Below are 15,891 nucleotides of genomic sequence, written 5' to 3' on the forward strand. Positions count from 1 at the left end.
AGGATCAGGAGCCGGGTTACTGTAATAAGATGTTTACAGGGTAATAAGAGGATCAGAAGCCGGGTTACTGTAATAAGATGTTACAGGGTAATAAGAGGATCAGGAGCCGGGTTACTGTAGTAAGATGTTACAGGGTAATAAGAGGATCAGGAGCCGGGTTGCTGTAATAAGATGTTACAGGGTAATAAGAGGATCAGGAGACGGGTTGCTGTAATAAGATGTTACAGGGTAATAAGAGGATCAGGAGACGGGTTACTGTAATATGATGTTACAGGAGGTAATAAGAGGATCAGGAGCCGGGTTACTGTAATAAGATGTTTACAGGGTAATAAGAGGATCAGAAGCCGGGTTACTGTAGTAAGATGTTACAGGGTAATAAGAGGATCAGGAGCCGGGTTGCTGTAATAAGATGTTACAGGGTAATAAGAGGATCAGGAGACGGGTTACTGTAATATGATGTTACAGGAGGTAATAAGAGGATCAGGAGCCGGGTTACTGTAATAAGATGTTTACAGGGTAATAAGAGGATCAGAAGCCGGGTTACTGTAATAAGATGTTACAGGGGTAATAAGAGGATCAGGAGCCGGGTTACTGTAATAAGATGTTACAGGGTAATAAGAGGATCAGGAGCCGGGTTACTGTATCTTTAGAGGTTTTCTTGTTATCAGTGTGAACTTAGATCAGGTTGGAGGTTCAGAAAATGTTAATGATATGGTAGCTCAAAGTACAGGAGCACTGCCCTTTTCAGGCTACAGTTAGTATGGCTCTTGCATTGAATTCTATCATTCCAAGAAATTGCCATCCACGTCCCCAAGGCACTATTAACTGAATAATATAAGCAACATAGAAGTGCTGGATTTACCGCTACTGCCTCATGGAACATTAACCCATTCATTATATCCAGATGACTCTACTATTCTATCCATATGGTTTTTGAAGCAAAGATGGAGGACAGTGTATTTATTAGTTACTGTGTGGTTGCTGGTAGTTTTCTTTTCTTTCAGTTTCTTTTTTCTATCGTCAGTCCTAGAATTTCACCAAATCTGTCTAAAAGCTACAAGAAACTCAGCTATGGCAAGCAACTAGAATGGGACTCCAGGTAACATCTTATTAGAGTAACCCAGCTCCTGATCCTCTTATTACCCTGTAACATCTTATTACAGTAACCCGGCTCCTGATCCTCTTATTACCCCAGTAACATCTTATTACAGTAACCCAGCTCCTGATCCTCTTATTACCCTGTAACATCTTATTACAGTAACCGACTACTGATCCTCTTATTACCCTGTAACATCTTATTACAGTAACCGACTCCTGATCCTCTTATTACCCTGTAACATCTTATTACAGTAACCCGGCTGCTGATCCTCTTATTACCCTGTAAAATCTTATTACAGTTACCCGGCTCCTGATCCTCTTAATACCATGAAACATCTTATTACAGTAACCCGGCTCCTGATCCTCTTATTACCCTGTAACATCTTATTACAGTAACCCGGCTCCTGATCCTCTTATTACCCTTTAACATCTTATTACAGTAACCCGGCTCCTGATCCTCTTATTACCCCTGTAACATCTTATTACAGTAACCCGGCTCCTGATCCTCTTATTACCCTGTAACATTTTATTACAGTAACCGGGCTGCTGATCCTCTTATTACCCTGTAACATCTTATTACAGTAACACGGCTCCTGATCCTCTTATTACCCTGTAACATCTTATCACAGTAACCCAGCTGCTGATCCTCTTATTACAGTAACCCGGCTCCTGATCCTCTTATTACCCCTGTAACATCTTATTACAGTAACCCGGCTCCTGATCCTCTTATTACCCCTGTAACATCTTATTACAGTAACCCGGCTCCTGATCCTCTTATTACCCTGTAACATCTTATTACAGTAACCCGGCTCCTGATCCTCTTATTACCCCTGTAACATCTTATTACAGTAACCCGGCTCCTGATCCTCTTATTACCCTGTAACATCACATTACAGTAACCCGGCTCCTGATCCTCTTATTACCCCTGTAACATCTTATTACAGTAACCCGGCTCCTGATCCTCTTATTACCCTGTAACATCTTATTACAGTAACCCGGCTCCTGATCCTCTTATTACCCTGTAACATCTTATTACAGTAACCCGGCTCCTGACCCTCTTATTACCCTGTAACATCTTATTACAGTACCCCGGCTCCTGATCCTCTTATTATCTTAGTCTTCAGATAGGTATTCAATATCGCATAATATTGGGTAATAACTGTTACCCCTTCTCAGCACCAAGCCACTTTCAATAAATGGTGCGATCTTGGGATTTAGTACCCCTTTTTATTGTAAACTGCTAATATGTCATTCATTTCTCCTCCTTTTTGCAGTATTGTCTCAACAGTTTACTCTCTGATTGTCGGTACTTTCTGCATTTATATTTTGGTGTATGATGATGCAGTGAATGCAGATCCCATATGGTAAGTATCCTACCACTGCTATATGTGTATTGATGAATATTTCATGTCATATTTATTATTTCTTCATCCTTCATCCTTGCGTCATTGGCTGTATGAGAAGCATAGAATATGCTTAAACATATGTTATGTGGAACATATGGATTATAATGGTATGTAGATTATATAGCAGGTTTATGTAGGTTGTCTAAATTAAAGGGAATCTGTCTCCATAAAAATACATGGCGCCAGAACCAGGGAGAGTTAAGTAACATATTTTTTTAAGTTTGTAATAATACTGTGTGCAGGGGCCACTATGGGACATAATACTGTGTGCAGGGGCCTCTATGGGGCTAATACTGTGTGCAGGGGCCTCTATGGGGCTAATACTGTGTGCAGGGGCCACTATGGGGACATAATACTGTGTGCATGGGCCAATATGGGGGATAATACTGTGTGCAGGGGCCACTATGGGGCATAATACTGTGTGCAGGGGCCATTATGGGGCATAATACTGTGTGCAGGGGCCATTATGGGGCATAATACTGTGTGCAGAGGCCACTATGGGACATAATACTGTGTGCAGGGGGCACTATGGGGCATAATACTGTGTGCAGGGGTCACTATGGGACATAATACTGTGTGCAGGGGCCACTATGGGACATAATACTGTGTGCAGGGGCCTCTATGGGACATACTGTGTGGAGGGGCCACTATGGGACATAATACTGTGTGCAGGGGCCTCTATAGGGGATAATACTGCATGCAGGGGCCACTAATGGATATAATACTGTGTGCAGGGGCCACTATAGGGGATAATACTGTGTGCAGGGGCCACTATGGGGCATAATACTGTGTGCAGGGGCCATTATGGGGCATAATACTGTGTGCAGGGGACATTATGGGGCATAATACTGTGTGCCGTGGCCACTATGGGGCATAATACTGTGTGCAGGGGCCACTATGGGACATAATACTGTGTGCAGGGGCCACTATGGGGGATAATACTGTGTGCAGGGCCCACTATGGGGGATAATACTGTGTGCATGGGCCACTATGGGCAGTGGCGGATCCAGGGTTTGCGGGGCCCTGGGCAATTGACTTTGGCGGGGCCCTACTTACTGGGGGTCTTGCACTTCTAACCTGTACTTCCCAATGTTGAAGACTAGAAAGAGGGAACAAAACGTGCAAATTAGGCCCCGCCCACTTTTATGTTGACTCCACCCATTCTCATTCAATTTTCATGTGATTCCACACAGTATAATCCTCCTACAGTCACCCGTAAATTATATCTCCCCCCCATTTTCATATACACCCTTCATCTACCTCTAGTTTCATGTCCCCCCCTCTATCTCTTTCCCCAGTTTCATGCCATTCTCCCCCTTCATTTGCCCCAGTGTCATGCTGTTCTCCCCCTCTTCATCTGCCCCAGTGTCATGCCGTTCTCCCCCCTCCATCTGCCCCAGTGTCATGCTGTTCTCTCCCCCTCTATCTGTCCCAGTGCCACACCGTTCTCCCCCTCCATCTGCCCCAGTGTCATGCTGTTCTCCCCCCCTTCATCTGCCCCAGTGTCATGCCATTCTCCCCCCTTCATCTGCCCCAGTGTCATGCCATTCTCCACCCTTCATCTGCCCCAGTGTCATGCTGTTCTCTCCCCCTCTATCTGTCCCAGTGCCATGCCGTTCTCCCCCTCCATCTGCCCCAGTGTCATGCTGTTCTCCCCCCTTCATCTGCCCCAGTGTCATGCCATTCTCCCCCCTTCATCTGCCCCAGTGTCATGCCGTTCTCCCCCCTTCATCTGCCTCAGTGTCATGCCATTCTCCCCCCTTCATCTGCCCCAGTGTCATGCTGTTCTCTCCCCCTCTATCTGTCCCAGTGCCATGCCGTTCTCCCCCTCCATCTGCCCCAGTGTCATGCTGTTCTCCCCCCTCCATCTGCCCCAGTGCCATTCCGTTCTCCCCCCTCCATCTGCCCCAGTGTCATGCCGTTCTCACACACACTCACCATTCCTCGTTCCCTCGCAGCTCTCTCCTCTCTCATACACATATTGTAGCGGCTACAAATGCCGGAGGCCCGGAGCTCAGCGTTAAAGCAGGAGCTGAGCTGTGACAGCTCCGGCTTTAAATGCCTATGCATTCAGCTCATCGGCGTCCTACCGCCGATGAGCCGAATACATAACGCTGAGCTCAGTTGCAATCGGGACATGCCGACCGGGACCATTTTGTTAGGTCCCGGCCGCGCCGCGGGGCCCTGCTATGGGCCATTATGGGGCATAATACTGTGTGCAGGGGCCACTATGGGGCATAATACTGTGTGCAGGGGCCATTATGGGGCATAATACTGTGTGCAGGGGCCATTATGGGGCATAATACTGTGTGCAGGGGCCACTATGGGGCATAATACTGTGTGCAGGGGCCACTATGGGGCATAATACTGTGTGCAGGGGCCATTATGGGGCATAATACTGTGTGCTGGGGCCATTATGGGGCATAATACTGTGTGCAGGGGCCATTATGGGGCATAATACTGTGTGCAGGGGCCATTATGGGGCATAATACTGTGTGCAGGGGCCACTATGGGGCATAATACTGTGTGCAGGGGCCACTATGGGGCATAATACTGTGTGCAGGGGCCATTATGGGGCATAATACTGTGTGCAGGGGCCATTATGGGGCATAATACTGTGTGCAGTGGCCACTATGGGGCATAATACTGTGTGCAGGGGCCATTATGGGGCATAATACTGTGTGCTGGGGCCACTAATGGACATAATACTCTGTGCAGGGGCCACTATGGAACATAATACTGTGTGCAGGGGCCACTATGGGGCATAATACTGTGTGCAGGGGCCACTATGGGGCATAATACTGTGTGCAGGGGCCACTATGGGGTATAATACTGTGTGCAGGGGACACTATGGGACATAATACTGTGTGCAGGGGCCACTATGGGGCATAATACTGTGTGCAGGGACCACTATGGGACATAATACTGTGTGCAGGGGCCACTATGGGGCATAATACTGTGTGCAGGGGCCACTATGGGGCATAATACTGTGTGCAGGGGCCACTATGGGGCATAATACTGTGTGCAGGGGCCACTATGGGGCATAATACTGTGTGCAGGGGCCACTATGGGGCATAATACTGTGTGCAGGGACCACTATGGGACATAATACTGTGTGCAGGGGCCACTATGGGGCATAATACTGTGTGCAGGGGCCACTATGGGGCATAATACTGTGTGCAGGGGCCACTATGGGGCATAATACTGAGTGCAGGGGCCACTATGGGAGATAATACTGTGTGCAGGGGCCACTATGGGGCATAATACTGAGTGCAGGGGCCACTATGGGAGATAATACTGTGTGCAGGGGCCACTATGGGCTACAATTACGCTAATCTACAGTTGAAGCATATACAGTATAGCATCTTTGTCGCCAGATTAATTAGTACTAACGTTTCGGCTACATTCCTTTGTCAGGGTATATCTGGGGTATAATGATAGTGGATGAGAAGTATCAGATGGATACTGCCGTATATATATCTCTTGTATAACTAATATACAACAGTGATATAAGGAATATACAGTGTATACAAATAACAACAACATAGTGATATATAGTGATAGCGCACAATGGCTCCCTTATGTAGGAGATGACAAAGGCCTTTGTTACGTGAAGTGGGTTAATCTGGCCTGATGTGGTCACGGCTCTCAGATCTGCCACTTAACCCCTCTGTGGCCAGCAGCCATGATGACTGGCAACTCAATGTGCCCTTATTGGCATGGGAGCCTGTCTAATAGACAATCCACTATATATGTTCAGAGGCTACCAGCAGAATTTTGAATGCAGCTCTGGATGTGACAGGAGAATAGAGCATGATATGTATCCCAAAAAGCAAAGTATCGGTAAGAGTCTCAACAGTAGAGGGATGGTTTTAGGATTTAGCATATTAATGTCATTGACCCTGTTTTCCTCCACATTAGACCCAAGAAGTCACATTGGGTCCATGTAATTGATATCACATTAGACTTCTTCTTAAGATGTTGTCATGAGACCTTTGATCTTATGTCTGAGCTCCCGGGTCAATGAAGGCCGTGAACTGGAAAATGCATTGGACATATTCAGGGTCGTGGAGACCATAACAAAACTTCTACTCCCCGCCAGGATCTCTGCCAGATGTGCAACACCTTTAGGGGTCATTCACATGGGGGAATTTGCAGCAGATTTGTGTTGGATTCTGCTGTCCATTGTATTCAATGGGAGGCAGTGAGGGGCACATCCCTTTTTAAGGTGCAGAAAACATTAACCCCCTGCTCAATCTTTTTGCCAATTCCATGATTGATTTAGCTGCTGAACCCAAAGTGTATGAGACCACCTCCCTGCCCTCTGCAAATTTCATCGTGTGAACATACCCTTAGGTTGATGTCTACCATAAACTACATCTCAGAGTACTAAGTTCTAGGTTTGCTCCAGCTTTTTCTCTTTTTCAAGAGTCCCTTTCCCTTTTATCCAATGGTAAATCCATATAGCCAATCTCAGCTACATAATATTTGGCCCTGAATGGCCCAAAGTTTTTAGGATATTGCTCCATCCACGACCCCTTCTACAGACCAAAAAGTGATTCAGACTTCAGATACCAAAATGAATACCCGTTCCCCTGACTAAGTGGTCTGCGTCCCTTGTCTGGTGCTGTTCTCAAATTTCTAGAACACTGGGTTGGACCCACATCAATGACAAACCGCAATAAATGTGGGCAGAGGTAGCAATGTGAAAGCAGGTGTTTTGTTATAATAAATGAGAGGGTGTGAACCTAGCCCCTCTGCTTAGGCAAGCTATAGATAGACACCCCACCAAAAAAGAAGATACACACACAAGTACACAACACCTTTTTTTGAACCCCACATAGTACATGATTACCTAGCTTTGGCCCCCAATCAGTATATGGCCCCGCTTTTTATGCCCCTCCCCATGTGATTTCCTGCTTACTATTGCTTGGGGTAAAGAATAAACAAAAAGAGTTCTCCCTCTAAAAAGATGGGTAAATGTTCTCAATGTATCATAAACAGGTTAGTATAGTTGGGGGTGAATTTTGTCCCCATGACGGTACCCTAAACTTGTAAATTGAAGACACAATACACCAGAAGGCCAGATCCCTCCAAAGATGTCCTCTGGGAAAGTGGAAAATGTTCTCATTGTCTTATATTCAGGTTAGCATAGTTGGGGGTAAATTTTGTCCCCATGACGGTACCCTAAACTTGTAAATAGAAGACACAATACACCAGAAGGCTTGATCCCTCCAAAGATGTCCTCTGGGAAAGTGGAAAATGTTCTCATTGTCTTATATTCAGGTTAGCATAGTTGGGGGTGAATTTAGTCCCCATGACAGTACCCTAAACTTGTAAATAGAAGACACAATATATCAGAAGGCCAGATCCCTCCAAAGATGTCTTCTGGGAAAGTGGAAAATGTTCTCATTGTCTCATAGTTGGGGGTGAATTCTACTGCCAACCCTGTACGTGAATATAGTGGCAATTTCTATAATTTCCAGAATCTTATATGAAAACCTCACTACCCATATTCTCCAGTTCTGTGCACATGGTAGGACACTTACATTTTAGGCATATTAGGTGTTATGTCCCTGTATACAATTAAAAATAATAAAGATTGAAAAAGTATCCATATTCTTTCTCAAAATATTTCTCAAATTTTCATCTATTCAGGCTGACTTTATTCCTGCTAGTATGGGGGCCTGATTACTTCTTCTATAGGGGCACCTTTTCTTTAAAAGTTTTGGTACCGCCATGGGCACGAGATTCAGGTTCTATAGGTTAATAGGAACACTTGCTCATCTTCGTAGAAAGACAGCTTTGGGCAGGTCCATTATCTTTCATGTGGGATGGTGACCATAAGTCTCTCAACATTTATCAGACAGGAACATGAGTTACTGATTACGTAAAGGAGGTGAACGACAAATGTTACAAAAACAGAAAAGAGGAAATCCAGATGTACAGACAGAATTTAGCAAGACCAAAGATGCCAAGAATAGAAGTGGTAGAGAGAACCAACGTTGAATGTTTCATTTGAAATCCAATAAACAGTCGGAAAGATGTTAATACAATTGTATAAATTACTGGTATATTTTGGGTAAAGGGGGTATCGTCACTCCTTGGGGAGAGACCACCATATAGGTGTGTGGAGACTTATTAAGCCTTTAGGACTCCACTTTGCAAGGGACTATGGGAAGAATATGCAAATCTGTCTTCCATGATGTAATTAGGAAGTCAGGTGCCTCAGTGTTGCAAACCAATAGAGGGCGCTCACTGGAACGTGCAAGCCTGTCTTCCCTGATGTAATTAGGAAGACAGAACTCCAGTGATATGGCCCAATAGATGCTGCTCCCTTTAACATCATGCTCCACCTTCCAGGAGGCCTTTGTTTTGCCATGACGCTGGGATTATTACCAGGTATAGTCTCTCAACCGAGGACGGCCGTTTCAATGTTGTTGCATCTCGTCAGCTCGATGTAGAGAAGACTAACCTGGTAGAGGTGAGAGGCTTAGACAGGGTAAATTTTGGCATATTTTGGATCAGGAATTTGAGAAATTGAATAACACCATCACCAAGTAAAAGAGTTGAAGAGAAAGCTGTATTTGTACCCAAGTGACTCGACCACTATGCACCAACATTGGGAACGTGTAAAAGAGACCTCGGGTCAGATTTCATATGAGACATGCCCGAATCTCATCGAGAGCATGCCCAGAAGGCAAAGGTGGATTTTTAAGAGCAAAACAGTAACAATGTGGTCACATGACAAGAATCTGCAGAACGAATCAGATGCTAAATAATTACAAGTCACATTTATATATGAGATAGCCAAGAAGACTGTCTATAACATGATGGCAGTCTCACGTTCCAAGCTGTAGTGGATGGTGAGATACAGAGCCTGAAAGTCGCAAATTCTAAACATTGTTACCCTTTTGCTTGTCCGTGTATGCCCAGTCTGATGTGGTTTATTGTGTTCTATCATTATTGACCTCAAATACAATTTTGGGCACATTGTCATTATTATTTGTCATAGTGTGAACGTAACCTAAATCATCGTAAGCATTCAAATATTTAATTATCACGTTCTCAATCTAGGGGGGACCCATTTCAGGTGAAAATGAATGTTGCCATTACCTGCGGCTTCCTCGTCTACGGTAAAAATCATACAATTGGGATATACCAAAAATGTAAAGTTTCCTGTTTTAGTGTCTTCCCTTGTAATGGAAGCCGGTGGGTGATTGATATGCCGTATCCATGTGATACAAAACTTAGTTGCCTACATGTAGATGGGTCAAATACTGATCAACCCTGTGATCCCCCCAAAACAAGTTTTACTGCTGTTTTTGGGAATGTCGAAGGCCATATCCTACTCCCTTTTTTGGGTTTGGCCATGGCCGAGTTTGCCAGGATTGCTTTTGAAGACAGTCTCTACGAATTCAGGACAGTTGGTAGCCAAGAGAGATGTGGTCTTGAGGGTTGTAGTGTCCTCCACTAGTCTACCAGGCTTCTGTGTGACCACTTTGGACACTATAAGAGAAGTTGGAAGATTGTAAAGCTGAAATAATACATATGTCTACTGAGTTCAGCCTATTGTCCTGTGGTGTTGATACAGAAGAAGCTGAAATCTGTCCGAAGTAGAAGCTATTGTCCTCATTATAGGGCAAACCTTCCAAGTTCTTTCCCAACTCCAAATTTGTCCATAAGACGAACCAATTATTATATTCTTCAGATCCCAGAGTGTAACATGCGGAGGTCCAGAGGGAGGTGTGGAAAAAATAATTACAATGTAACTCCCAGAGATTTTTTTTTTTCTATTGTGCCAGGATAGGAGGCGCTTTATTAACCTATCTAACTTCCTTTTAAGAAAAAAACAGGCTGGAAACTTCTCATTAGAAACGTTATAACTAAGCATTGCCCGGGAGAGTTTGTCTGTACATATATATTCAATGCAGGACATAGAGCTGAGGCATTTACCAAAGGGGGGGATGGTCACTTTACATGGCTGTATCTCTGGTTGTATACCACCTTGTTCATGCTGCGTATAAAAATCACTTTCCCAATTGTGTTTTTAACTAGTAATATCTCACGTTCTATTATAGCAAGTACTTTGATTTCTTGAGATACTAGAACCATTTTTTCTAGGAGATATACAACCAGAGATACAGTCATGTGAACCGCCCCCCCCCCCCTTTGGTAAATGCTTCAGCTCTGTATACTTATAATATAACTGTGTACAGACTTTCCTTAGTAACAGCTCAGTTAGAGGGTTTCTAAGGACAATGATACAGCCTGTTTTATAATTAAAAAAAAGCTAGATAGGATAATCAAGTATATTACAAAAATGGCCACCAAACCCCTTCCCGCACAATAGCAAAACAAAGTAAACCACTTTAACCTCTTCCTGACAGCTGCCGTAATAGTACGGGTTGGGTAATTAAATATGGCTCCCGCTCAAAAGCTAAGTGTCCGCCATATCCGCTGGGTCTCAGCTGTATTATACAGCAGAGAACCAGCAATAATGTCTGTGATCAGGGCCTGCAGCATCAAGGCCCCCAGCACCTATGTGCTGCCTTTTTACCAGGTATTACCGGCACCCGGAGCAAGATCCGGGGCTATCATCCTGTGACAATGACAGCCGGGAGCCTATAATATGTACCTTTATGCAGCCTGTCATACAAATGCTGACATTTTGCAATGCAATGTCATCGGAATAGGGAAGAGTCCATAGCACTTGTGTGAGCTGTGGCCCCGTTACAGTTGATTGTTAGGGGCCCCGATGTCAGACTTGCAATGATCACAAATTACAAGGAAACCTTGTAGTAAGGAGATATCTCGGTATTAGAAAGGTTTAACCCCTTGCATATGTCCAGAAACCGCGTCCCAGCGTCTGACTTTCTCTCTCAGTTTTTATGTTTGTGAAGTATTTTTAGATTTTCGTTCATTCCTATACTTTTTTATGTTTTCTAGATTTGCTGTTTCTTGCTCGTTTCTGGAAGGAGATGAGAGACCCTTACATGGTCTGCCACCACTTTGCTGTGATCTATGCGTACGGATACGTGCTGGTATGAACAGATCTGCCCCCTCCCCTGACACAGGACTGGAGCCTTAAAGGGATTGTCCCAAAAATCACTTAAACTCAGTTAAATGGGTTATATAAATCAGTGTTCTTGCCCCTTTCTTGGCATTGATGGTGCGATACAGGAATAGCATTTGCAATATCTGTGTCTGATATAATAAGATTAGTAGGACCCCTCCCTGCAGAAAAAAATAATATCAGGGCAAGTATTTAACAAATTTTATAGATACTGTCAAAAAAGAAAAATATATACTAGTGCATAAGCAGGTGTATACACTAGAGGGCGCTGCAACATTACTAAATAACACAGAACACTCATAAATATGCCGCGTTATAGATCAAACATCTTCATACAGGAGGCGCCGTGTGGTTATATGATTATAGCACATCAGTATATTCTGATCACTGTCTACCATATATCTCTATTTTCTTTCACAGAATCGCGGCGTACTGCCATATTTTGCTAATTTCCGGTTAATATGTGAATTTTCAACTCCATTTGTAAATATAAGGTGAGAGGAATCCTGTTATATCCTTACTACACACACACCCTGTTACTGTGTATAGGAGCAGTATTATAGTAGTTATATTCTTGTACATAGGAGCAGTATTATAGTAGTTATATTCTTGTACATAGGAGTAGTATTATAGTAGTTATATTCTTGTACATAGGAGCAGTATTATAGTAGTTATATTCTTGTACATAGGAGCAGTATTATAGTAGTTATATTCTTGTACATGGGAGTAGTATTATAGTAGTTATATTCTTGTACATAGGAGCAGTATTATAGTAGTTATATTCTTGTACATAGGAGGTAGTATTATAGTAGTTATATTCTTGTACATAGGAGGTAGTATTATAGCAGTTATATTCTTGTACCTAGGAGCAGTATTATAGTAGTTATATTCTTGTACATAGGAGGTAGTATTATAGTATTTATATTCCTGTGCATAGGAGCAGTATTATAGTAGTTATATTCTTGTACATAGGAGCAGTATTATAGTAGTTATATTCTTGTACATAGGAGCAGTATTATAGTAGTTATATTCTTGTACATAGGAGCAGTATTATAGTAGTTATATTCTTGTACATAGGAGCAGTATTATAGTAGTTATATTCTTGTACATAGGAGCAGTATTATAGTAGTTATATTCTTGTACATAGGAGGTAGTATTATAGTAGTTATATTCTTGTACATGGGAGCAGTATTATAGTAGTTATATTCTTGTACATAGGAGGTAGTATTATAGTAGTTATATTCTTGTACATAGGAGGTAGTATTATAGCAGTTATATTCTTGTACCTAGGAGCAGTATTATAGTAGTTATATTCTTGTACATAGGAGGTAGTATTATAGTAGTTATATTCCTGTGCATAGGAGCAGTATTATAGTAGTTATATTCTTGTACATAGGAGCAGTATTATAGTAGTTATATTCTTGTACATAGGAGCAGTATTATAGTAGTTATATTCTTGTACATAGGAGTAGTATTATAGTAGTTATATTCTTGTACATAGGAGCAGTATTATAGTAGTTATATTCTTGTACATAGGAGTAGTATTATAGTAGTTATATTCTTGTACATAGGAGGTAGTATTATAGCAGTTATATTCTTGTACCTAGGAGCAGTATTATAGTAGTTATATTCTTGTACATAGGAGGTAGTATTATAGTAGTTATATTCCTGTGCATAGGAGCAGTATTATAGTAGTTATATTCTTGTACATAGGAGCAGTATTATAGTAGTTATATTCTTGTACATAGGAGCAGTATTATAGTAGTTATATTCTTGTACATAGGAGTAGTATTATAGTAGTTATATTCTTGTACATAGGAGCAGTATTATAGTAGTTATATTCTTGTACATAGGAGTAGTATTATAGTAGTTATATTCTTGTACATAGGAGCAGTATTATAGTAGTTATATTCTTGTACATAGGAGTAGTATTATAGTAGTTATATTCTTGTACATAGGAGCAGTATTATAGTAGTTATATTCTTGTACATAGGAGCAGTATTATAGTAGTTATATTCTTGTACATAGGGGGGCAGTATTATAGTAGTTATATTCTTGTACATAGGAGCAGTATTATAGTAGTTATATTCTTGTACATAGGAGTATTATTATAGTAGTTATATTCTTGTACAGAGGACTAGTATTATAGTAGTTATATTCTTCTACATAGGAGCAGTATTATAGTAGTTATATTCTTGTACATAGGAGCAGTATTATAGTAGTTATATTCGTTTACATAGGGGGCAGTATTATAGTAGTTATATTCTTTTATATAGGGGGCAGTATTATAGTAGTTATATTCTTGTACATAGGAGTAGTATTATATTAGTTATATTCTTGTACATAGGAGCAGTATTATAGTAGTTATATTCTTGTACATAGGAGGTAGTATTATAGTAGTTATATTCTTGTACATAGGAGTAGTATTATAGTAGTTATATTCTTGTACATAGGGGGCAGTATTATAGTAGTTATATACTTGTACAGAAGTACACCTTATGCCACCATCATCTGGTGTATCACAGCTCATTCTTCCCTTTCTATTTTGTCTTCTTCAGGTGGTTTTTTGACGCCATTAATATGCCCCGATCCTCTAAGCTCTTCATGTTTAACTCCTTAGCTATTGTTGTTGTCTTCTTCATTGTCCGAATCGCTGTGATACCTAGCTACTACTCTCAAGTCTTTGCCACATTTGGCACAGAGGGTTACATCCGTCTGGGCATCGGGCCACAGGTAGCATGGATTGTGTCCTGTGTGATCTTGGACATCCTTAACCTACTCTGGATGTATGACCTTATGTGTGGATTTTACAGTGTTGTTAAATCAAAACTTGAAAGGACACCTACAAGGAACCATGCCGACTGAATCCCTGTGATCTCTCATAGCAATTGATTCACAGTTATTTCCAGGGCCACATCCGAGGAGAGCATTAATGGCAGCCTCTCACTGCGGGTCATACCAAACAACAGTATTTCCATACTGCAGCCCTTTTATCGTGGACCATACCAACCAAAGAGGAGTGATGATGACTTCAGCTAGTCTGATTCCTCAAGATGTCTCATTCTAAGAGTAGTTTCCTAAATCTTGGTACACAAAATAAAACAATCTTTCTAGTAAATTCTTTATATTTTAAGAATATTCTGGAATAATTGAGATGCATAGGGGCCTATGACTTTTTGACTGTAAAATTTCTTACTTGGATAAACAATACTGTAATAGATGTAGAAGGTCAGATATACAGACTCCAAAAATATCTGATAGGTGTTATATGCAGTTATGACAGACACTCCCATTTATACAAGCTCCTCCCATTAATACTGTAGACTTTAAAGGGGATGTCCATTTTGATTTTTGTTATTACTCTTCCCATTAAAAACTAAATATACTGTTTAGACCCTCAGCTGTATTTTGGCAGCAAGTGATCAATTTCCCTCTAGGCCTGATAATAGGCAGGGTGGTGGGGTAGGATTACTGCTGTCACCGCAGTGCATTTTTCAGTCCATTCCCCGGGTCCCCTCACTCACATTCTCCTCATTTGAAGTCCATGCTATCAGACTTTTCCGCCCACTCTCCTTACGTGTAGCTGTGATCTACCGCCCACCTGGCTCACCCTACCAATTTTTGGACCACTTTGCTTCTTGGCTTCCCCACTTTTTATCCAGTGACATTCCTACCCTCATCATGGGTGACTTTAACATCCCTATTGCCCCCCCTCACTCCCCGGCTGCCTCACAGTTTCTCTCATTAACCACTTCTCTTGTTCTCTCACAATGTTCTTCTTCCGCCACACATATAGATGGTAACACAATTGATCTAGTCTTCCATCGACTCCTCACAGTCTCTAAATTTTCTAACTCTTCTCTGCCGCTTTCTGACCACAATCTTCTATCTCTCACCATCAGTGCTCTCTCCCCTTCACATGACGCCCCTACCCATCACACATATAGGAACTTGCGTGCTATTGACACCCAGCACCTCTCAGATACTCTACAGTCCTCCCTGTCCCCCATCTCTTCAATCTCCTGTCCCAATCTGGCCACCAGTCACTATAATGAAACCCTCAAAAATGCATTGGATGAGATTGCTCCCCCCTCCACTCGTAAAGTCCCACATAGGAGGCAGCAGCCCTGGCACACGCCACAGACACGATTTCTTCAGCGCTGCTCTAGGTGTGCCGAACGTCTCTGGAGAAAATCACGCTCACCTGCAGATTTCCTCCACTTCAAGTTTATGCTTAAAACATATAGTTCTGCCCTTCACCTTGCCAAACAAGACTATTTCACCGCCCTCATCTCTTCTCTCTCCAGCAAC

At 42.3% G+C, this 15,891-nt stretch overlaps 1 protein-coding gene across 1 annotated transcript; it reads left to right on the forward strand.

Annotated features, from left to right (window-relative positions):
• The first annotated feature begins 810 nt into the window (after positions 1 to 810).
• Positions 811 to 14,667, forward strand: LOC142204743 (TLC domain-containing protein 4-like). The gene is made up of 6 exons (XM_075276059.1): positions 811 to 1,099; positions 2,373 to 2,462; positions 9,582 to 9,640; positions 11,454 to 11,548; positions 12,001 to 12,074; positions 14,139 to 14,667. The coding sequence occupies exons 1-6, from the start codon at positions 927 to 929 to the stop codon at positions 14,443 to 14,445; spliced, it is 798 nt and encodes a 265-aa protein (XP_075132160.1). The 5' UTR covers positions 811 to 926; the 3' UTR covers positions 14,446 to 14,667.
• The last annotated feature ends 1,224 nt before the right edge of the window (positions 14,668 to 15,891 follow it).

The sequence above is a fragment of the Leptodactylus fuscus genome, chromosome 5, assembly GCF_031893055.1.
Source record: "Leptodactylus fuscus isolate aLepFus1 chromosome 5, aLepFus1.hap2, whole genome shotgun sequence".
Lineage (NCBI taxonomy): Eukaryota > Metazoa > Chordata > Amphibia > Anura > Leptodactylidae > Leptodactylus > Leptodactylus fuscus.

Excerpts from the sequence above, each read along its gene's own strand:
- LOC142204743 (XM_075276059.1), top strand. The coding sequence starts at position 927 with ATGGTTTTTGAAGCAAAGATGGAGGACAGTGTATTTATTAGTTACTGT. Across the intron at positions 2,463-9,581 it reads GTGAATGCAGATCCCATATG|GGGGGACCCATTTCAGGTGA; the intron begins GTAAGTATCCTA and ends TTCTCAATCTAG. Across the intron at positions 9,641-11,453 it reads CTGCGGCTTCCTCGTCTACG|ATTTGCTGTTTCTTGCTCGT; the intron begins GTAAAAATCATA and ends TATGTTTTCTAG.